General features: G+C 39.4%; 1 protein-coding gene across 1 annotated transcript in view; it reads left to right on the plus strand.

Annotated features, from left to right (window-relative positions):
• LOC140647833 (dynein axonemal heavy chain 5-like) overlaps positions 1-23,679 on the plus strand; it is a 173,624-nt gene that overhangs the window by 48,200 nt on the left and 101,745 nt on the right. The window contains exons 35-44 of the mRNA XM_072852925.1: positions 640-839; positions 943-1,096; positions 5,427-5,693; positions 5,888-6,016; positions 6,418-6,633; positions 8,263-8,409; positions 9,368-9,540; positions 12,212-12,390; positions 19,961-20,148; positions 21,365-21,559. Of these exons, the coding sequence (XP_072709026.1) occupies positions 640-839; positions 943-1,096; positions 5,427-5,693; positions 5,888-6,016; positions 6,418-6,633; positions 8,263-8,409; positions 9,368-9,540; positions 12,212-12,390; positions 19,961-20,148; positions 21,365-21,559 (1,848 nt within the window). The remainder of the gene's footprint in view (positions 1-639; positions 840-942; positions 1,097-5,426; positions 5,694-5,887; positions 6,017-6,417; positions 6,634-8,262; positions 8,410-9,367; positions 9,541-12,211; positions 12,391-19,960; positions 20,149-21,364; positions 21,560-23,679) is intronic.

Raw genomic sequence — 23,679 nt, forward strand, 5'->3', positions numbered from 1 at the left:
AGGAACACTTCTAAGACAAAAACATTAAATCAAACCTCTGCTGTACCCAATTTCCAGACAAGAATTTAAGCCATGTGAAAGGTTCAGAGTGATAGCTTTACACTCAAGGAAAGACTTTAAGCCTGTGATGGAATCCAATATACTCCTGAACCTGAATTTGGGGTCCAATCTGAGTAGCTGCTCCTTTTCTCTCTCATGCAATAACCAATTTTATGACAGTCTTGTCCTCACTGTCTTCAAGAAGTAGCAGGCAGTCATATTGTCCATGTATGCTCTATTCTTGGACTGTTTATTGGTTTTAATTGGTAATGTGTCTTTTCCTTAAACCCCTCAGTAGGTATATTTGACTTCAAAGAGGCAAATTCTGCCTGCAGATTCACTGAGTCAGTGAATTTTCAAAAGTATAAGGTGCTGGTGCTAGTGAAGACAGAGTATAGCCCATAAAACATTCCAGTTACAAGTAGTACTATAATATGATCTAGTTTGTAATATAATAATTTTGAGGTGTTTCAATGTATATCTTCATTAGCTAGAACTTACACTGAAGTCTGGATCTAGCCAATGACTTTTAATTGTTTTCATAAGTGTGCATTATATTATCCTTAGAGGAATGTAATTTACTAGTTTAATTTTACACAGGATATCTGCATCAGTGCTGTTAAAGAAAAGGATATTGAAGCAAAATTGAAGCACGTCATCAGTGAATGGAGTACTCATGCTTTCAGTTTTGCCCAATTCAAAACTCGAGGAGAACTCCTTCTGAGAGGATCAGATATATTGGAGAAAATAGCTTTGGTGGAAGACAGCCTCATGATATTGGGATCGCTCATGAGCAACAGGTACAAAACTTAATAAATGCACGTATTGTGTACATCTAATCAAACCCAAAAGTAAACAATGATCATCTTAGGTTCTTTTTCCCTTTAACTCATGTTCATACAGGTATAATGCACCATTTAAGTCCACTATACAACAGTGGGTTCAGAAGTTGACTAATACTGCAGAGATAATTGAAAACTGGATTACTGTACAAAACCTCTGGATTTACCTTGAAGCTGTGTTTGTTGGTGGAGACATTGCAAAACAACTACCTCAGGTATGCTGATTTATAATATGTTAATGACAATATGTTGTACCAAGAGATTAGCCACATCACAGAGTGTACTTGCCAATGTACATAATGCATATAAGTTTTGTGGGCTGCGCATAGGCAGTTCAGAAGAAGCTTTGCCAAACTGGGGTCTGTCTGGTTGAACTGCATAGAACTTGGTCAAACCTACAGGAACAGGATTGTTTGTAATTCAGACTCAAATGTTCCTGTCAGCTTGCAATATTAGTGAATCATATGATAGCACAGGGCTCAGGACTACTTAATAGTGAAAAACTGATCTATCACTTTTGCCATATATGCAAACATCCCTTTCTTCCTGCGCACACATGTTTATAGGCTCTAAGTTATATAATAATAGAACGACAGATTTTCTGTATGAATTCTGTACTTGCTAGGACTCAGTATAACGAAGTCCCACAGAGAGATGTTGCAAGACTTGGGCAGCTGCATGTGTGCTGATCTGTGTAAACTATTGCAACCTCATCAAAAGGCAACTATGAACTTCCATGATAGCAGCTGCAAAAGAGTTAAGGAATGATCTGACTTACGGCAGGAGAGAAATACCAGAATAAGTCATCCTCTCTGTTGTGTCTCCTAATGAGAGGCTTTCATATCGTTCTAACATGCCACAGTTTAGTACCACGCCACTGGATCAGCCAGTACTGTAACTTAACAAAACCATGATTATTGGGAAATTATTAAATATGAATTTATTTCACACCACATCTTTTATAATTAAAGGCTTACAATTTCCAAAACTAACATTAATTTTTGTAAGTTAAGTAAAACTTTCTTAACTGTTATTTAAGATAACAATACTTCTTTTTAGTTTGTGAGATGTTTATATTGTTAATGCTTATCAGAGAATCAATAAGCAGTTTTTGCAGATGAACAAATGCTGCAGCACAGCTGAGGCATTTGATAACTGCTAAAGCTACTTCTTACAAGGATGATACACGAAACAGTATTCTGGAAAGAAGCAAATGTGGTGACTGTCTTTAAAGAAGGAGGAGAAGGAACAGCGTGGTGGAGGAATAATGATAGCTGAGTGGGCTTAGTTGCAATTTTAACCTCTTGATTTTGCAAAGGTGTAGCAAGGCTGTGCAGGGAGAAAATTAGAAGGGCCAAAGCTGAGCTAGAGCTCAATCTGGCTGCTGCTGTAAAAGACAACAAAAAATACTTCTTCAAATACATTAGCAGCAGCAGGAGAGCTAAGGAGAATCTCCAGCCCCTAGTAGATGGGGGAGGGAACACAGTGATCAAGGATGAGGAAAAGGCTGAGGTACTTAATGCATTCTTTGCCTCAGTCTTTAATAGCAGGGCCAATTGTTCTCTGGGTGCCCAGCCCCCGGAGTCGGAAGATAGGGATGGGGACCAGAATGGAGCCCCCATAATCCAGGGGGAAATGGTTAGTGACCTGCTGCACCACTTAAACACTCACAAGTCTATGGGGCCTGATGAGATCCACCTGAGAGTACTGAAGGAACTGGCAGAAGTGCTCACCAAGCCCCTTTCCATCATTTACCAGCAGTCCTGGCTAACTGGGGAGGTCCCAGCTGACTGGAGATTTGCTAATGTGACACCCATCTACAAGAGGGGCCGGAAGGAGGATCCAGGGAACTACAGGCCTGTCAGCCTGACCTCGGTACCAGGGAAGCTGATGGAGCAGATCATCCTGAGTGCTATCACATGGCATGTAGAGAATAACCAAGGGATCAAGCACAGCCAGCATGGGTTCAGGAAAGGCAGGTCCTGCTTGACCAACCTGATCTCCTTCTACGACAAGGTGACCGGCCTAGTGGATGAGGGAAAGGCTGTGGATGTTGTCTATCTAGACTTCAGTAAAGCCTTTGACACGGTTTCCCACAACATTCTCCTGGAGAAACTGGCTGCTCATGGCTTGGACAGGTGTACTCCTTGCTGGGTAAAGAACTGGCTGGATGGCCGGGCCCAAAGAGTGGTGGTGAACGGAGTTTACTTCAGTTGGCGGCCAGTCACAAGCGGTGTTCCCCAGGGCTCTGTGTTGGGGCCAGTTCTGTTTAATATCTTTATCAATGATCTGGATGAAGGGATCGAGTGCAGCCTCAGTAAGTTTGCAGATGACACCAAGTTGGGCGGGAGTGTTGATCTGCTTGAGGGTAGGAAGGCTCTACAAAGGGACCTGGACAGACTGGATCAATGGGCCGAGGTCAGTTGTATGAGGTTTAACAAGGCTAAGTGCTGGCTCCTGCACTTGGGTCACAACAACCCCATGCAACGCTGCAGGCTTGGGGAAGAGTGGCTGGAAAGCTGCCTGGTGGAAAAGGACCTGGGAGTGTTGGTTGACAGCCACCTGAATATGAGCCAGCAGTGTGCCCGGGTGGCCAAGAAAGCCAATGGCATCCTGGCTTGTATCAGGAATAGTGTGGCCAGCAGGACTAGGGAAGTGATCGTGCCCCTGTACTCGGCACTGGTGAGGCCGCACCTTGAATACTGTGTTCAGGTTTGGGCCCCTCACTACAAGAAAGACATTGAGGTGCTGGAGCGTGTCCAGAGAAGGGCAACAAAGCTGGTGAAGGGTCTAGAGCAGAAGTCTTATGAGGAGCGGCTGAGGGAACTGGGGTTGTTTAGCCTGGAGAAAAGGAGACTGAGGGGAGACCTTATCGCTCTCTACAACTCCCTGAAAGGAGCTTGTAGAGAGGTGGGGGTCGGTCTCTTCTCCCAGGTAAGAAGTGATAGGACAAGAGGAAATGGCCTCAAGTTGCGGCAGGGGAGGTTTAGACTAGATATTAGGAAATTTTACTTCACTGAAAGGGTTATCAAGCATTGGAACAGGCTGCCCAGTGAAGTGGTTGAGTCGCCATCCCTGGAGGTATTTAAAAGACGTTTGGATGAGGTGCTTAGGGACACGGTATAGTGGTGGTCTTGGTAGTGTTAGGTTTACGGTTGGACTCGATGATCTTAAAGGTCTTTTCCAACCTATACGATTCTGTGATTCTGTAATTCCTGGTTGAATACTGCAACAAATAACTGTCCGTAAGCCACTGGAAGTTAACAAGGAGATGAGTAACAGTCAGTGTGGATTTGTTAGGAGCAAAATCTGCCAAACAAATCTAATTTATTTTTAGGGTGGGCAACAAGCTTTGTGGATAGAGGAAAACCACTAGTTTCTATATATCTTGGTAGGCTTTTGACATTGTCTCTCTTAGTACTATCAGAAAATGAGTGTTAGATTGCTGGTGTGTAAAATGCAGGCAGAAAAGTGGAATGCATAAACAGCAATAACCGATAACTAGAATATTGTACCTGGTTTTGGCTAAAGAAACACATAGACAAATTTAAGAGAGCATAGAAGAGGGTGATAAGAATGAGGAACTATCCATGAAGGATGACACACAAGAAAAGATTCAACAAACTAGACTTGTTTGGCTTGAAAGAGAGGAAAAACTGAGGAGAAGAGGTGATAGGTTTTTAAAAAAAATAAACGTTGCTCTCAACAGGAAGAAAACAGTGTGTTCTCTGTATCTATGAATAAGATGAGAAGTAATTGGTGTACACACAAGATTAAGCTTAGATATTAAAACAGAGTCACCAGTAGCAAAGATTGCCCAGAGAGGCTTCTGAATCTCTAGCACTGAGCACCTTTAAACACAAGACAGACAGATGTTTTTCAAGAGTGGCATGGGTATGATCCTGTCTTGTGACAGGCAAATGGCTTTGGATGGTCTCTTGAGATCTCTCCTAGTTCTCAGATAATTTATGATCCCATTAACATTTCATTTGTTGTAGGTGAAGAAAGAGTTTTTAAAGTCTGTATACCCAGTGTAGAAAAATATTTATTCTCCAGCTCCCAGTATTTGAGAATTTGTCTCCTTTCACCTATAATACCTTACAAGTGTGGCAGTTTCAGACTATTTATGCTGGTTTTGTTTGTCAGGAATTGCTACTAATGACTTACTCCTCATAACATGTGTGGAGCGGCCATTACATGACATTGTGTATTGCTATTAGGAAGACTGTCATTTCTGAGAAGGCTACTGTTTGAGTTTTCTGGTGTGTGTTGGAATCCTTTTATATGGACAATTTTGCTGCCCAACATGAAGTAAAAAACATTCCCAGAGCTGTCCCATTGGACTCTTTCTCTTGAAATTTGAACTCTGGTCATTATAAGCACTGAGCATTGTAAGCATGCCTATAAATATTCATACATTAGTCCTGCAAAGAAGACTTGAACAGCAAGGGAAATATTAAACTGTTACCCTGTCTCATGCAATTCTTTAATTTTTAGAATTTGAGAAACATGAGGAAGAGCTAATGCATTTTTCATGTACTCCAGGAAGCCAGAAGATTTCAGAACATTGATAAATCATGGCAAAGAATTATGCAGAGAGCCCATGAAACATCAAACATCGTGCAGTGCTGTGTTGGAGATGAGACTTTGGCACAGCTATTACCACATTTGCTGGAACAATTGGAAATCTGTCAGAAATCACTGACTGGGTATTTGGAAAAAAAGCGGTTAATATTTCCAAGATTTTTTTTTGTATCTGACCCTGCTCTTCTGGAAATCCTTGGTCAAGGATCTGATTCCCACACTATTCAGGTACAAGCAATAAGGCAATACTGTTCTTATGGTCAATATTAGTAGGTGAGGACCATGGAGGATTTTGTTATTTAGTTGAGAGAATTTCACTTATGGAAAGATTTATTGAATCTTCTAATACAGGACTTAAAGGCAAAATAAGAATGCCATATCAGATCAGTTTATGGAGGGTTTTTTTTCTGATTCTGTTGTAGGCACATTTATTAAGTTTGTTTGACAATGTTAACCGAGTGGGATTTCATGAAAAAAACTACGACCAGATTTTATTGTTTGAATCTCAAGAAGGAGAACAGGTCAATATTATTGAACCAGTTTTAGCTCAGGTAATGTAATTATATATTACAGTTCTTCATGATTTGATTTAAAGTAGATTCATGTTGTAGAGACCAACAGTATCGCATCATGCTATTATTTGACTAGCTGAATGAAAACCTTCCAATGTGAACAGCAAGAGCAAAGGTCAGAAAGGACAGGCCATTTGTGTCATTCTGTAATGATTACTTTACCTGTTTTTTCAGCAGTACTGATGTGAAGTGCCAAATCCATCACATATCTCTAGAAGGGCAGTGGAGCAGAAGGAGGAGAGGAATCTTTTAAAGATTAGAGAATAACAAAGACAGAAATGGGAGTATGAAGGACTGGAAAAAAAAGTCGAGCAGGGCTTTTTCTCCTTGTGAATTATTCATAAACTAATTCTTTAAAAGTACTTTCTTGTTTATTTCAGGGCAGTGTGGAATTCTGGTTAGGTCAGCTGCTGAATGGGATTAGGAAAACAATCCACACCATCATTAGACAAGCATCAATGGCCATTAGCGATTCAGGATTTAAGCTGTATGACTTTCAGGCAATGTTTCCTGCACAAATAGGACTTCTGGGAATTCAAATGATCTGGACCAGAGATGCAGAGAATGCACTGAACAGTACCAAAACAGACAAAAAGGTAGTATTTAATGAATCTTTGGGGATTAATTAAAAGCATTGTTTGGAACAGTGCATATTGTGAAAAGTTAGAAGTAACATGTAGGAAAAAGCACAAAGTACTCGTTAAAGTAACCAGAATAACAAATAAACTAACAGGAAAACAGAATGATAAAAAAAGTTTTGAAGTCACACCTCCTCACCATCCTAAGCATGTGCTTTAGAATTGTTCCTAATCCTGTGATTTTCTCTGTTGTTCTGTTAGTGCAGTCATCTTGGGAGGGGACAATTTCTCAGTTTGGGAATATAGGGAAAGTTATCCTATTACTTTCCCAAAATCAGATTTGGAAAGAAATAAGAGCTCCCCAAATTTGGGGAAATAACTGTGCTTCATGGGCATCGGTCTACTGTAACAGAGTGTATTAGATTCCTCAGCTGATGACCTCTTTTTCTGGGGAAGGGAAAGAATAGAAGCTATTTGAGGAGGTGCTGGTTTAATCTCAAACACGTAGAGAAGATCCTGTTAACACCAGGGTGTTATTACTAACACTGAATCTATAAAGGAGGAAGGAGAGGATGTGAAATAAAGAGTTGCAAATTAGCATTAATCAAGAATATACAGTGAGATTGGATTAAGAACTAGTAACATGATCCTACCATAAAAGTAAATGCAGGGGAATGGTACCATGCTGTACTTTGATACTGAATGAAAACAAAGACTTTAGACTATGGAGAAGACCACTTAGTGCTACATTTTCTGCATTGTACAAAGTTTAAAAAGGGCATAGACCTGCTTTTAGTCCACTCCAGTTCATAAACTAACTAGATGAAAACCTTCTTTTGCATTAACTAGAAAACAACTTTAGTTTACTTAAAATGAACTGTGTGTGTGTGTTTGGGGGGCAGGGAGGTTGTTTAGTTCTCCATTAGTTTTGCAGTGTTTTTAGCTTTTTTTTTCCTCAGCAAACAGTGTGAGTTTTAGGCTTTGCATATATTTACAGAAAGCTAGTATTATTGTTCTCTCACACATCTGGAACAGGAGTATATATGAGCTGCCCTTTCTGAAACCTCAGCGCTTTATAATTCGTTTTGTACCAGGGACATCGCTGACAGAGGCTGATGCTGTTTACCTAAGTCAATATTGTATAGTCAGTATTGTATTTTGTGGAGTTTTATAACAGAATCTGGTGCCACAAAAGAATTTATTATTTTAGCATTGGCATCTAAAATTACACTAGGCTCTGGTTAGAGGATGTGATAGATCTCCAGGTTCCTGTTCCCCCTAAAGAGTAGATACTGCTTGGGCTGATGTGCAATACCCAAAACCAGAGACTGATGGTTCTGAAAACATGCAGGGATGCAATCAGCTGAAGATGTAATGTATAGTAGAAGGAGCAACAATCTTGGAATAAAATCTTATGATGTGACCTGTTGACCTAGATATAACCTTATCGTACTCTGCTGGGCTAAGAATGCATGCATGGAGGGCAACCTGCAAATCCAGATTTAGCGTTCCAAGCCTAATAAATACAAAGAATATCATAGATGTCATGGGCCCATACGTTTGCAGATGTTTTTTATTTTTTATTTTAAACATTGGAAGAACAAATGATGTTTGTATTAATATGGCTGTTCTTGCTGTGTGGAAAAGGTAATGCACACAACAAATCAGAAGTTTTTGGAACTTTTAAATGATTTGATTGACATGACAACACACAATCTGACAAGAATGGAGCGCACCAAATATGAGACTTTAATCACCATTCATGTGCACCAGAAGGATATCTTTGATGATTTGGTAAGTTTTTGAAAACCTTTAAGGGACTTTCTGTATGGAAGTTTTTGCACATATAAAAAAATTATAAACAAATTTTACAATCTATTCTCTTTGAGTAGCTCTGACATTAGTGCTGTGATATAGCATATCAGATTTAGTTTGATTTCATATAGATGTCACACAGAACATCACAGAATTACATCACAGAAATTGCATCACAGAAAATTACATCACAGAAAATTGGTTAAATGTAACGGGTCTGTATGTGAACTAAAGGGGGGGGCAAGTCCAAAACTGGGGAAAGGATTCTTAGTTGGTACATGTAATACTATCCTTTTCTCTCAAAACGTTCTATTCTCTGCTAAACACGTCCTTTTGTGATTGAGAGAAAGTAGAGGGAAGTGGCTGAGAATCCAGAAGCTCCTCTTCACCTTACACCATGTCTGCAAGGCCGATAAACAGGACTACATATTCTGTAAGAGGCTGGTGGTTTTGAGATTAAGTGTCAAAAATAATGAATGAAGATCTACTAATCTGCCACAAATCTAAATATGTGTGGCAAGTTCATACTGAAAAATACATCCCAAATAAACACATAGACATGTATACAATATATTCAAGCGTTGTCCACGATTTAGTATTTCTGTGAGTAATGGCACCAGATACCATGCAGTGTAACCAGTATTGTTACTTAGTTTTTTATGAAGCTTTCTATCACTGTTCTTCAATATCTCTGTGAGACACAATTCATAATCTCTGTACACAATTCAGAGGAAAATCAAAGTGGTCAAAAGGCTCAGGGCATGTCATAGTCAGGTTTGAAAAGATAATTCTGGATGTCTTGACTCCTGACTGATTCTGTGCTTGTTCTTTCAGCTCTTGAATTTATGCATAGCAGACTTTTTTTCTGTATGGAATTTAAGACAGATTTGTTATACAGTTTTGTTTCTGCGTTAATGATTTTTCTTTTCTATTATAGGTCCGTATGAACATTAAATCTCCGTCTGATTTTGAATGGCAAAAACAGTCTCGATTTTATTTTCTTGAAGACTTGGATAAATGCATTATCCAAATCACTGACGTAGAGTTCACCTACTGCAATGAATACTTAGGGTGTACAGACAGGCTTGTTATAACTCCCTTAACTGACAGGTAGTTATAAAAAGAATGCAGTGCATAGTACTGGAGCTAAGACTTAATTCCTTTGACTTAATTCCTTTAACTTTCATGAGTCAGAATTCTTACTTTGGTTGCACTATAGTGCTGCAATATCGATGGTGAACAGCAGAGGCCAGTGCTTATATATTCAGCTAGCGAAACCAGGCACCCCTAGGAGGGGTCTTGAATTTTCTTTGAGTGTTTACTTGAGCTGTATGTGCTGTGATAGGCATTGAAAAACTTACTTGCACTCAAGATAAATATAGCTGAAATGCCATACACTTCACCAGCATAAACAGGGTGGATCTAAAAAACAATATATTGCTGCTTTCAATAAGCTAGTAGTTGCATGAGAATTTGGGATTATGGCAAGTGATTAATTTGAAATCACCCTAGAGGAAAAAGCAGTCATTGAATAACTAGTGCCAATATGGTTTTAAGCAAGGCCTATGGAGAATTACAGGACTACAAACACAGAAAAAGCTCTGAGGGCAAAACATAAGAAGAACTTTTTATTGCTGGAGTGTTAGTTATACAGCACAGTACAAACTCCATTAGATGCATATTTTCCTAAAGTACTCAGTAGTGCTTCAGCTAGACAAGAGGCAGATGTATTTGCTATGCCAGAGCTTGTTCTTTGAAGTGTGGATAAGAATGTCAAAATACTGTGCATGTTCACTCATTTGTTGTGTGAAGAATGACTGCAGGCTGTTGAATTAATGTTGGAATTGTCTTTGCACTCTCTGTGCTATTAAATAAAATAATAGATTTTATTTACTAGTGACATTTCAGACTTTTGCCAATTTCTGAACCAAAATTATGCCCAGTGAGCTATTTAAGAGAGCCAAAACCCTATGCTTGGATACCTGGCTTTTAATATGTAACACACATCCGCAAAATTCTATGTTATGTACTGTACTATTCCTATGCTAGATAGAGATCTGTTTGCAGCAGTAAACATGCAGTTAATTAGTGGGTATGGCCGCACTACCACACAGACAATATTTTTGCCCACCAGGAGAGACAGTATCAAGAAAATGTTGTCATTCAAAATTTGTTCACAGAATTAAAATGCAACCTATTTATTCAAGGTGCTATGTCACACGAGATTGAAAACTAGCGCAGGGTGACATTATTGAAGAAAATTAGTCTTTTGAATGAGTTTAAAGTATAATAATAACAACAAAAAGGAACAGAGGTATCTGTCTTTGGGCAAACTGAGAAGAGCCAAACAGACCTGCAGGGATTGGTGGCTATCCACTGTCATATATTGAAAGAGTATTTGAAGCAAAGATGTTTTCTAGTGTGGCATGGGAAACTTACATACCTAAGCACTGTTGCATAAGAACAGATTTTATTCCCCTTATGGGCTTTTTCCATTTTAATATTTTTAATATTGCTATATGGACTTGTATGAGCTTCTGACAATTTTCAGGTAATGATATCTTTGCTTTCCATTAATCAACTTGGAGTCAAGTGCTGTTTGGCTAATGATTTTGTGTTCAGAAAGATTCTCGAAGCACATGATAAATACACACTGGCAGTAGTACATTACATTAAGATAATGGGACTGAAATTGAGTGCTCCTAAACATCATGTCAGGCACAGACCATGTCATGGCAAGGTACATAAAATGAAATGCAAGTTCTATTTAGGTCTTGTACTATGTATACAGTTTGTCCTTACCTCATTTTCAGTAGCAGAACTGTTAGGAGTGGTATTTTTTCTGCGTTAACTGAGTGCCTGTTAACTGATTACTAAGTAATAAGGTGATAAAGCATTATTACTGCTATTATATTAGCATGAGTACTGTATTATTTTATAGGAAGTGATACTAGCTGGTATCATTTGGTTTTTTTCAGTGCCCATTTTCTCTCCCCAGATGTATCATAAAGCTATTGAGTTTCACAGTGTTAAAATGGGCTTACTGGGATTTTGGAGCATTCTAGATTAGAACAGCAGTCTTCCTATACCCTTCAGTGGTCTCCACACCATCTGGGGAGGTGAGACTTAAACCTGGGGATGTCAACCCAGGATGGAGGCTGAAGCCGAAGACGATCCTGGGGTTCATGGATACCTCCTTTCTCCATTGCACATTACAATTTTCCGTCTCGTCCCCTCTCCTTCTGGAACTCAAAGACCTAATGTGTCTGTCAGCATTGCTCTGGTTTGGCATGCTGGTAGGGATATGGCAAGAACAGGAGCTGCTTCCAGCCTCTGTGCCTTCCTATTGCCAGATCAGAGAGCCCATCTTGTGTGCTCTGCGGAGAGAGTATGAAGATGGGAAAAAAGGCAGAAACCCAGCAGGTCTGGGTGCTGCAGCATAAGGCTGAGTCATGGAGGGAAGGCATATGATAGTGTGAGAAAATCACAATACTACAGCGTTTTGGTATTTGGGATTTAGAATTGGCTTGTGCATTTCCTGGGCTGTTGCAGTCATTGCTGTGCTGGAGGCATGCTTTTCTGCAGGTGGAGCACAGGTGGTACCAGGTAACTCAGCTTCACAGTGTGCAAAGGGGGTGACTTGAGGACTTACCACAGGGAAGCACACCCATTTCTGCCCCCTTCCCCAGCTCTGTATAATACAACTGCTGTGGTTACATTAATGGACTTCAAGTAATTAATAGTAGGAAAAGATTAATAGAACTCTTTGTTCTGTCTCTAGGTGTTACATCACTCTGGCACAGGCCCTGGGCATGAGTATGGGTGGTGCACCAGCAGGGCCTGCAGGGACAGGGAAAACAGAGACAACTAAAGACATGGGCAAATGCCTGGGAAAATATGTTGTTGTTTTCAATTGTTCAGACCAAATGGACTACAGAGGACTTGGCCGTATCTATAAAGGTAAGAAATAATCTGGTTTGTCATTTTAGAGTCATAAGTTTTTGTCTCTTCACTAGTGAGTTAGCAATGATTGGTAAGGTATTTTCTTCTCTGTTTCCTTTTATTTCCAGACGCTCATCAACTTTGCCTCATATTTGATTATTTCTCCTTTTTTTTTCCTTTTTGTTCCTGCATGCTTTCCAGGTTTTTTTTAATATTCTTGGAGGGTGTTTCCTATCTTTGCCCTCTTTTCCATTTCCCTTTTAATCCTTTCTACTTACTTCTTTATGACTCTATCCCACCCATCCCAAGGGGGAGGATATTTAGCCCTCCCTTGCCATTTTTGTTCAATGTTTTTGCTCGATGATGTTGTGCAAGGCAGAGAAACATGCAAAGTGGTGCAGTGGCTTATTTCGAACTCTAGAACTTTTTTGAAACCAGGAAAATGAGGTAGTGGTCAAACTGTGATAACTTTTTATGATAAGCAGAGCTTTAAAGTCAGCTCTGCAAACAGTGATCAGGTGATCCAATATCTGTGGACTCCGTTATGTCTGTTTTCTTGTAGATAGCTACTATTGGTTATATGGACTGGCAGACCACAGAACGCCACCATTTTCTGTGAGTGGTGGGCTCTTAAATCTAACAAAAGGTATCATAAACAGAATTTTAACTGTAGTGATATCTTCTGAAGGTTAAAATATAACCTGGAGATAATTTCTAGTTTTAATTAAGAAGCCAGCAAAGCTGGCCAAGATTTTAATAGAACTAACTTTTGTCTTTGGCTTCTTATTTAAGAGCTTAAAAGTATCCAGTTAAGCTTTTCTAATGGAGATAGAAAGCCTGAAAGGTATGCCAGGTTTGGATTAAGGTGTTTTTGTAATTAATTTTGAAAAGATTTTCCATATTTCTCTCTTATCTCTTCTGAGGTCTTACTGGGTTTGTTTGTGGCTGATCAAGAAGACCAATAGTACGTATTTGGGAAGAACTGAGTTAAAAGCAGTACTTGTACTGACTTCACTGGTCCACTGTTCTTCCTCCTAATCCTTTTGTTCTTTTACCGATATTTTTAGGCCTCATTAATTTGTTAACTTTCTTTAATGGCCATATCAAAAAGAGGGAAATGGGAAGAAGTAGAGCAGAGAAAGAAGGAAAAAATGATTTAACCAGTTTGACAAGTTTTTCTAACCATGGCTCAGAAGTTTCATAGCTGTCTGTACATTCTGCAGAATGTCCTGCTTCTCACTAATTGAATACATTAGCTCCACTTATAAGAACGTGAAAACAGATAAAAAAGAAACATTTCCATTCTTGCTTTCTTTGCCTCAGCCAGCCTCCATTCCCTATTCCTCTGAGCCATGAGCCATGACAGAACAGATACACTGAGCTTTGAAAAGGAACCGGTCTCTCTCTCTCTCAATCTCTCTCTCTGTCTCTCTCTCTCTGAGGCATGCTCATGTCTGTTGCCTTCCCTCCTACTGGGGATTTCCCTAGTTGGAGCTGCAGTAAGGGGCCAGCCTGGAGCAAGCAGGATAGCTGGAGAAAACAGTCAAGGAGACACTGCTACAAAGAGAGAAGATAAAGTGCCCCCTGCTAGAGCAGCCCTATCTTTTCCATAGCGGAAATCTGAGGTAGTGCAGTAAGTATGGAAGCAGCGGATGGTAGAGCTAGTGACCATCCTTAGCTCTTCTCAGAGTTTAATCCCCAGTCCTGAACTGGTCCCATGAAGAACCCACTCTTCTAGCTAGACATTCTGCTAATGCCACAAGAATGGAAAGTTTGATCACAGTCATCATTTAAAGCATTAAGCAGCCTTGTAGCTAGTCTTCTGGCTTTAGCTTTAGCTTTGGTCTTTTTAGGTGAATGCAGGCATTCACTGCCTTGGAGAAGGCTGAAACTGGGTCAGTGCTCTTATGAGCAGTGAGAGCAGAAGACACACAGAAGTCATCAGTCCAGAGAGGGGATAACAGCCTTTGTTTCTCCTCGGGGTGGGTTTGTCTTTGATCTCACCAAGCTGTTGTCTTTTTCCTCTCCGCTCCTTCTGTGAGAATGTTTGTATCTCTTTATGTTACCATCTTTTTTCACAACTCCTTGGTGATTTCACTTCTTTGTATTAAACTGTTACTGACTTGTGTCAACCCAGACATCTAGCCTCTGTATCCTTGCTTTGTTTCTGCCTTCTTATCCTGAGCACTTTGGTAACTTATCCTTTCTCATTTCAGACTGAGGCAATAGTGATAACTGTAGCTTGTCATTGCCTTCTTTTAGTAAAACAGGGCACAATCATTGTGTCTAAGAACATAAGCTGAGTTTTAGGGCCCAGTTTCCTTTGTCTGTTGTTTTCTATAAGCTGTCCATTTTCCATGTAGTATTGTCATCATATTCAACAAAAGCTAAGTAATACTGTGTAATGTGTCCTTATCTGGCTGCCTTATTTAATGGCATGCTGGTGTTCAATATGAGTTAGAAAAGATGCTTATAGAACTCAACAAATTGGTGCTTAGGCAACCATGATGCCTGTGACTGCTTACCTCAGTCAATTTGCTAGTGGGATGGTGTTGCCTGGGAATTAGATAATAGATCCAGCTGAATAGAGCCTGCATAGGGTGATTTTTTTTCAGCATTCATCAGGCTGTTGTGTGTTTGGGAGGAAGAGTAATATTCTGTTCTTACATAAGTCATTGATGCTTTCATTTGTGAAGGGCACCAGCTGCTTTGGACTTATTTTCACAACTTGAAAGGGCCTGGCTTGGAATCACAATTTTTATGTTGAAACATCTTTAAGATATCTGGTATTTCTTGAAGAGCAGATATACTGAAGTTGGGGAAGGAAATGAGCTCTTTTTTGGTTTAATAGGAGGAGCAAAGTGAGTTTAGAGAAAGATTATTTAATGCATATGAGATCTTTAATGGAAAAGAAGGATAGTTCTTCATACCTGTAGAAGCGCTTTCATGCAGACTGATAAGAAAATTCTCATGAAACATACTACATATTTTAGTGCACACATTGAGAAATTCTGTAGAATTCCATGTCTGCGATAGGCTTTGTACTCCATCACCAGTGTTTCCTCTTCCAAACTTTTCACTTCATCTGGTGCTGTGGGTCAAGTTATCAGACATTAGCAGATTTAGCAGTGAGGAGATAAAGGGGGTGTGAAACTGCTGTTGTCATGTCTGCAGCCATGTTTCCAAATTTTTTCTGTAAGGACAATAAGTTTGATCTTCAGAATAAAGAAATAGAAAAATATAATATAATATAATATAATATAATATAATATACTATAATATATAACATAACAATATATTGTATACTATGCATTTATAATTTAAAGTTCTCCTGGTTGGCTCAGAGCTGAGGTTCTGTCTCCTTGTTTCTCTGTCTTTCTGCCTCTTTTGTTTTCCTGTGCAATTCCAGCTATTCACAGGCAGATGGTCTAGTCAAGATGTCCAAGGCCTAGACTTTCATCTTTGATAGTTGTATTTTTGAAATTTGAACAAAAAAGTAGGTTCAGATATAAATGGTCATCTGAATTGGACCAGAGGTAACCCATGAAAGTACCAGGGAAGCAAGTGAGAAGGTGAATTTTCAGGTTTTCTATTATATCAAATTCAGTGTTAAAATTGCCCAGGAACAGCAAATCAGGGGTACTTCATCACTGTTACTGAAAAGTGTTGGTGAATACCGTTTAGGAAAGCTTTCATCTGTGGTTGTCTGCAGATGAGTATAGAAGTTGTGTTTGCTTTGGTTCTGTTTTCTATAGTTACAGTCAAACAACTCCAGTCTTACCTGAGGTATCTTTTTGTGATTTGATATTTAATGCAATATTTAATGTAAGATTTGATATTTATCTTAATTTAGAAGGTGAAAAACCAAGTATGGAGCTCTGTAAGTTCTTTCAGAATCAACGAGTACCTTGTAGCTTACTGCTCCTGGGCTGCACTTTGGCTAGACAGAGTTCTGTTCTAGTGAAATTTGCTTTGAATTATGTCACTATAGTTCTACCCCTGTGTAAAATCTTAAGAGATGTGTCATTTCAATACAAAAGAGAGTTTATAGCTGCTTTGTCATGATTAATTACTGCAGTCACACTATTTTTAGCCAGACTTCCCAGTGTGGAGCAGCACATAGGGCCTGTTGGGTCACCTGGCGGAACAGTGGTTGTCACAGTCGGCTGCAACATACTTTCTTTGTGTGTGTGGCCCTAGTACCTGCAATGGGGACTGTGGCCACAGTGTAGCATTCAAGGGTCAGGCCACCCAGCTGTGCCTAGGCCACAGAGCCACCAACATGGAAAGGGACATGGCACTGAATTGCAGAGATGCATTTTGAAGTAGCTATGCTTTGTGATTCTTATATCATGTGAGGACCAGGTTTGTAGGATATCTGTACTGATTTGGGGGTGTGTGTATCGTATTTCTTAGACATAGTTCAATATCTCTTTAGCCTTGTCCTTTATTTTCTGCTTTTAGTCCATTTCTGTATTTGATTACCATACTATGTTCTGTGTGGGGACAGCAATTAATGCACAGCATGACAGGGCACAACAAAATTATGTTGTCTCTAAGCTGTTACACAGCTGACAGTTTGCTTGCTGTGCCTTTGCTTGTGTGTGTGTGGGTGTATGCATGTGTGTGTATTTTCCTTCCTTTTTCTTTTTAAACTCCACCAGAATGAAATAATTTTGCAGGAACTGAATTTATTCAAAGCTGTGGGATATTGGCCTTGCCTGAGAGTCAGGTTTCCTAACTCCATGCAGCAGGTGGCATTACAGAACAAGTGATTTTTTTTCCTTTCCCAAGGAAAAATTGTTTGGCTAGAACCTCACCTCACCATTCTGTAGAGAAATTTATTTCAAAAATCTTGAATATAGGGATAGTAAGTGTAAGAGACAATATTTTATGGAACAAAGCCTCTTTCTTAAAGAATCTCCAGCTTTAGGGCTTTTCGTTGTTGTATCCCAAAGAGTAGATATTGATGTTTAATAAACAAATTAGCGAAACTTTTTTTTTTTTAGAATGGATCCTAGTAGTCATGTAACACATGCAACAAAAGGGGCCAAATGTATTTGAAAAAACTCTGCAAGAATTTTTCATCAGGGAGTAGCAAGAGAGGGGCAGCTCCACAAGGGAAGACAAGCCAGGAGCCAAGGGTGACCACCACACAGGCAGGGGCAGGGGCTTCACTGACCTGGGCAGAGTCCCACAGTGCCTGAGCAGAGCACGTTGGTGACAGCTTGATCCATCAGCTGTCCAGTAACCACCAGGCAAGGTGAAATAACAAGCTGGGTCCAGCGTCCATCTAGGAAGTTCAGTCAGAAACAGCGGGAGGCAGGGCTGGAGGTAAGACTATGGATAGTTCTGGGGTCCTCCAGGAAGTTCAGTCAGCAAGTCAGGATAACAGGAGATAGGGCTGTGCCCAGCCCTACGTACAACATAGCTCAGGCAAAGACTGAAGACTCAGACCTGCCTGAGCTGAAATGGAGCTCCTGGACCAGAGGACAGAGAGTGTGGGTAGAAGCCCCAGGTAAGGCTGGTCCAGGCAATTAAGGCCTATTGGTGCGTCCAGGGCCCTGATATCCCTCATACAAGAGGGAGAACATTAGTTAAAGGACTTGCTGCCACACCAGTGAAGTCAAGGAACATTCTTCATTTGTTTTTAAAGACAGTAGGATTGAACCTTTCATGTTTTCAATTTGGTGCCTGCCTATAGAATTACTTTAATCTTTGCTTCATTGTGGCATTGTGGTATTTGTATATATTCCATTTGCTTTTAAATTTTGTAATTAAGTCCCTGTGACTTTTATTCTTTTCAAATTCTTTTCTTTTGGAGCATGATTTTCCTTATAATATCATAGAAATTAGTTAGAAGCAGTTTAGGAAAAAGATTACTCTACATATGGAATTGAACTGAATTTCAAGGGAGATCTGCAGTATTGCCCTGGCTGAATCAAATCTTAAGGAGCCAATTTTGGCTCTACTACCAGTGGTCTGATGTTACTCCACTAATTTTGTTGAAGAATTCTTCCAAAATTACATGGGTGAAAAAGACCAATCAGTGCAACAATATTAAAAGAAGTGGTTAATGAGCATGAAAAAAGGTAAAAAATGAATGTAAGAATTATTTTCTTTTTTTTTTCTTTTTTTTCTATCTGCAAAAACTGACAAGTATTGATTTGGCTATGATAGCTGATCATGTAGAAGATGGGACAGAGTAGAAAAGGGGCAGAGAAGAAACATAAGAGGGGCCTCAAGGGGATTTGAAGTAAGATGGGAGTTCCTAGAGGAACATCTTAAAGAGCAAGAGAAGATCAGACAAGGGACAGTAGAGGGAAGGGAAGATCAGCAGAACAGGCCAGAGCAAAGACAAGAGAAGAGAAAACATGAAAGAGAAAACAAAACAAAGGAAAGAGAAAAAGTATGTATTAATAGTATTATTATTGATTTTTGAGTATTTTCTCTTCGATTAGTTTAAGTGTCTTAAGGAATTAACATTACACATAAACCACCCCTTGATTTATTTTACCAGTGCTATAAGCATTGCCATATAAAGTATGGGGATTCAGGGGAGCTCTGGGCATAGTTGTTCAACATTGCAAACGCACAAATGTGTGGACACAAATGTGTCCTTTTCTTGGACATGTGCTTTATTTCTGCATTTAGCACTGCCTTCAAACAGCTTAAGCCAAACTGAGCTCCACCAGCCCAGTGGAATGAATTAAACATCTCTGAACATTTCTTTGTAGCACCAGTTAAAGTACTGATCCAGGTCCTTGCTGGACCCAGGCAATAGGAAATACTAGGCCAGTGTGGGCTTTGGGAAGGGAGGAGCAGGCATCTATGAAGTTCCTGCGTAGACTTACTAGCCTTTGTCTCTTGTGAAATGGATGAGGAATAGCAGGGGATTACGTAGCTTTCCCACTACTGCTCTGGAAAGCTGCCACTGTAGACTCTCCTATTTCAATCCTGCTAGCATGATACAGGAGTACTTGACTGTCCCAAAAGACATTCATTTCATGATGTTTATGGATACTAATGTCTGTCTAGAACTCCATGGCCTGTTCCAAATAACAGTTGTAAGTGTGACATCAAATTCCTCTGTCTTGAACAGCAGGATGTTATTCTCCAACAACTTTTGACCTATGAACTAATTGTTATAAAATGCTACAATGCTTCTGTCACAAATTTAGTGATTTCTGAATTTGATTCTGTGCTTTTCATTTAGGTAGGTGTCTCTCAAGCTCATCTTTGACAATTCCACCCCCTGCATAGATGAGTTTCCATGCCATATGCATGTTTATGCTTCTAGGTGCTATATACAATATTATTGAAAACTTTCTGCCTTATGGTTGCTGTAAAAGTGTAGGATTCTTTGTAAAGAAGCTTGTATATCTTTCTTCCAAGGTGTAATTATTTTTCTGGGTGTCATTAATGCACAGCCCAATTTATTTTGAGTTCTTCTCATTTTACTCTGTGTTCATACTCTCTGTTCTTCTCATGTTACATTGAGTTATATAGAACATGCTATATTTTCTGTATAAATTATTGTTGTTGGATCTGCTATTTTAACAAAATATTTTTCTTTTTGCTTTTTTAGGTTTAGCCCAGTCAGGTGCATGGGGTTGCTTTGATGAATTTAACCGCATTGAACTTCCAGTTTTATCAGTAGCTGCTCAGCAGATATATATCGTACTTCAGTGTAAGAAAAATAAGAAAGCTCAGTTCATTTTCACTGATGGTGATGTTGTTGACATGGACAGAGAATTTGGTATATTTCTGACTATGGTATGTGTGTGAATACATGTAAATGGCATAATTGTGAAAAATCTTTCCTATCTCATTTCCTATTGAAATTTCCCTGTTGAAATCATTGTAACTGTCTGTTAGAAAATAGTGAATACAATTTGAACAATAATTTGGTCAAATAATAATGATGATATTTTCTATTCCCCATATTTTTAACTGGAACTTAGGACTTGAGGTATGCAATTATCATTAACTACCTATTTTAAGGGCCTTTTAAGCTGAATATTTGACAGATTGAGTCTAAACCCAACCATCTCATATTTTTAGTCAAAGTTTTTCAAAATAAAACAGAAGCAATTGACCACTGCAAGGACTACTATAGTTCGTGTGGTCAGTATTTCACCACCTGTGAAGAACTTTTGACCACAATCCTTCTGTATGACAGCATGAAGGAAACCACCCTCACTCTGGTTCACTGACCTCCTGAAGATTTATCTTCGGTGCCTGTGGACTGCTTCTAGCAGTGCAGGAGGCAAAGAAGCAGGAAAGCGTAATAATACCTTAAAAGCCTCTTTGTATCTCCCCCTCCTTAGCTGTAGGCTACATACCCACAACTCAGAATGGAAGCGTTTGTCTTTATTTCAAGGTTTCCTCCCTTTGAAAAGATGTTAATGTTACCACTTTAATCTGAGAAAGAGGACAAATTAGTGGCATACAAAGGCCAGTGGGAAGGCAGTTTGGAAACAGCTGGAAGAGTTTAAGAAGTTATCACTGCATAGCCAGCAACTACTGTTCTCACAGCTGAGCCACGCAGTAGTCACACGAATGACTTAGACATCTTCAGTGAAAGGTCAGATGCATTAGTTTAAATTATGTTCAGTAATGCTTCCACTGCTTGACTGACTTTGCACTGAAATGGTCTGGGAATGCTCACAAGGACAGTAACCTCCAGCACTGGAACACTGTCAAGACCCTGAGGAACTAACCATTTAAAACAGCTCCAACAAGAACTGTAAGTGGTTGTCTGTCAATGTCTGTGTGTCTTGGGCATCTCCAAATAACACATGTGATACCACATACTTAATGAACTGCAGTTTTAGGCAACTGGGTAGTGATGTGTAATTGTGACATGTTCGAGTTACCCTTTGTAATCTGGCATACGCTCCTGTGTTTGCCAAATAATTATCAGACAAGATAAACCTTCCTATCCTGCTTTCATTATATAATATTTTATTTTATATTTTGCATTTTTCAGAACCCTGGCTATGCAGGACGACAGGAACTTCCAGAAAATCTGAAGATTCAGTTTCGCACAGTTGCTATGATGGTGCCTGACCGTAGCATTATTATGCGAGTCAAGCTGGCAAGTGCTGGTTTCCGAGACAACCAAGTCCTTAGTCGAAAATTCTATACACTCTACAAACTCTGTGAAGAGCAGTTATCTAAACAGGTAAAATAAATATTTGTCCAACTGTAAGCTATCACTGGAAGGGAATGTAAAGAATATACTTTCATAGAATATATAATTATTTTGACACTCATGAACCTATTCATTTTTTAGGGTTTTCAGTTTCAAGTTCTAGAAACAGAGTCTGAAATCATCATGTTGTTTTTGTTTTTCAAACTAATTTGTGTAGTAAAGGAAGTTTGATTTGTGATTTTTAAACAGAGTGCAGTTATTGGAGAAGTTATGAGGAAAGCTGTATAGTGGTCTGCTGAAATTTATAGAGGACACATTTTTCAGTCTTTTCAGTTATGAAGACTAGACCTATTGGAGAGACAGTGTAAGAATTGTAGATAACTGAAGAGTGCCTAGAAGGCACTGTTTTGTTGAGCGCTACCAGAAAAGTGCTGTTCTGTTTGGTATGGGGAATTTAAGTAGAAGCAAAGGATAAAGCTGCTTTTAAGAACAGAACTAGTTGTTGCCTTTTGAATGCCCTGTGCTGGCTGTCCACTAGAGGGTCTCAGAGATCATGTGAATGGCAGGTAAATTGCAGCTCAAATGGGAAGTGTGCTTTGGTTGGGTCATAATGAACCTGGGCATATTGACTACATTCTCCATTATATTAGTTCAGTTCTATACCACATATTTATTAGTGACTATGTTGACTTCCTTGTAGAAATCTTGGACTACACCAGGATAAGATAATGGTGCACCATATTGCCCTTATTATTTCAGAGTTAAAACAAAGAAGTACAGATTTGGATTTTCTCTTCCTTTGTCCATACCTCTGTAATTTCACTCTCAATATATATAACTGAACTGGATTCCAATTTTCGTTTCTCTCGGGTTTCTTTTTCTGGGAGAGTTTTACTCACCAGCTTTATGTTGTAGACTGGCTTCTGAAGGGTCATATTTGCTACTGGCTTCCCTGTAATATTGCCTAGGGTGTCTCCATTACCCTTCAAATTAGTTTTTAGGCAGTCTGAATCACCCTGTATTGATCTAGCATCACTAGTGTTAGTCCATTCGTTGCTGTCCAACCTACTCTCTCAGTCCTGTCATCTGCCTGTGTTTTATAGTTACCAGGCTTATAGGCTGCATTTGTCAGAGGATCATTTTCCAAGAGCTCTCTCTTAAGTGGAATTTGTGGACATTGTTTAGGAAAATTTGTGTATGCACAGTTTCAACAGTATTGTCTCCAGAGTATTGAATATGGATCTCTCATTTTTTCCCTCAGGCTTGGCCTCAGTAGGATTAAATTTTCTCATTGCCTCAATTTGTGTGGTTGCTTTTGTCCTGGACATGATTCTTTCCTTCACTGTGGAAGAGACATTTAAGCAGGCATCAGAAATTTGGCCATCTACCTCTCCAAAAGTGCTTTGCTTGTTTTGTGTTGGAACTGTTTCACTCCTGGACAGAGTACTTAAAAATAACACACACCCCCAAACAAAACTTAACTGTATACAAAACTTATTTTAATTTCTTAATGCTGTACAATATTTTGTACATGACCATTGCTGCATCTGCACAGAGTTTCAATGTGTAGTTTGGTCATTTCTGCAGCACAAACTTCCCGGGAGTCTCTGAGATTACAAGATTCACCACTCAGCATGTTAATCAACATATTGAAGCGTATAAGTAGTGCCGATCAGTTGGCCTAGGGATCGCAGGAACTGCCTGGAGAACTCTGTGGAACTGTCTGAAATTCTCATCTGGAGAACTCCTGTACCAGTTAGTCAAATGCTTTGTTGTGAAGGCCTGTAGCTCAGTTACCTTTTCTCAGGTCAGTCCTTTGCCTCATCTATGCTGATGCTAGCAAGGGAATTCCTTGCTATTAATTAATGGAAATTAATGACCAAGTGCAGTGGTTGTGCACATGGGCACAGCCCTCACACCCAGCTACATCACAATTATATATTTGAATTTTATGCTTACATCTCACTTACAACTTAAATTCCATAGTTCTTACTATACAAGCCACGGTGTCTGTGGGAACAGTCTTCCATGTGTATTTATAACTTCTTCAGGACTCTCTAGCTTTTCTCCAGTATCCATCAGAGAAGCCTAGTATGCTGATCTTTGCTCCTAGTGGCTTAGATCATGGATCATGATTCTATACTCTGTAA

Source organism: Ciconia boyciana, chromosome 2, assembly GCF_034638445.1.
Source record: "Ciconia boyciana chromosome 2, ASM3463844v1, whole genome shotgun sequence".
Classification (NCBI taxonomy): Eukaryota; Metazoa; Chordata; class Aves; order Ciconiiformes; family Ciconiidae; genus Ciconia; species Ciconia boyciana.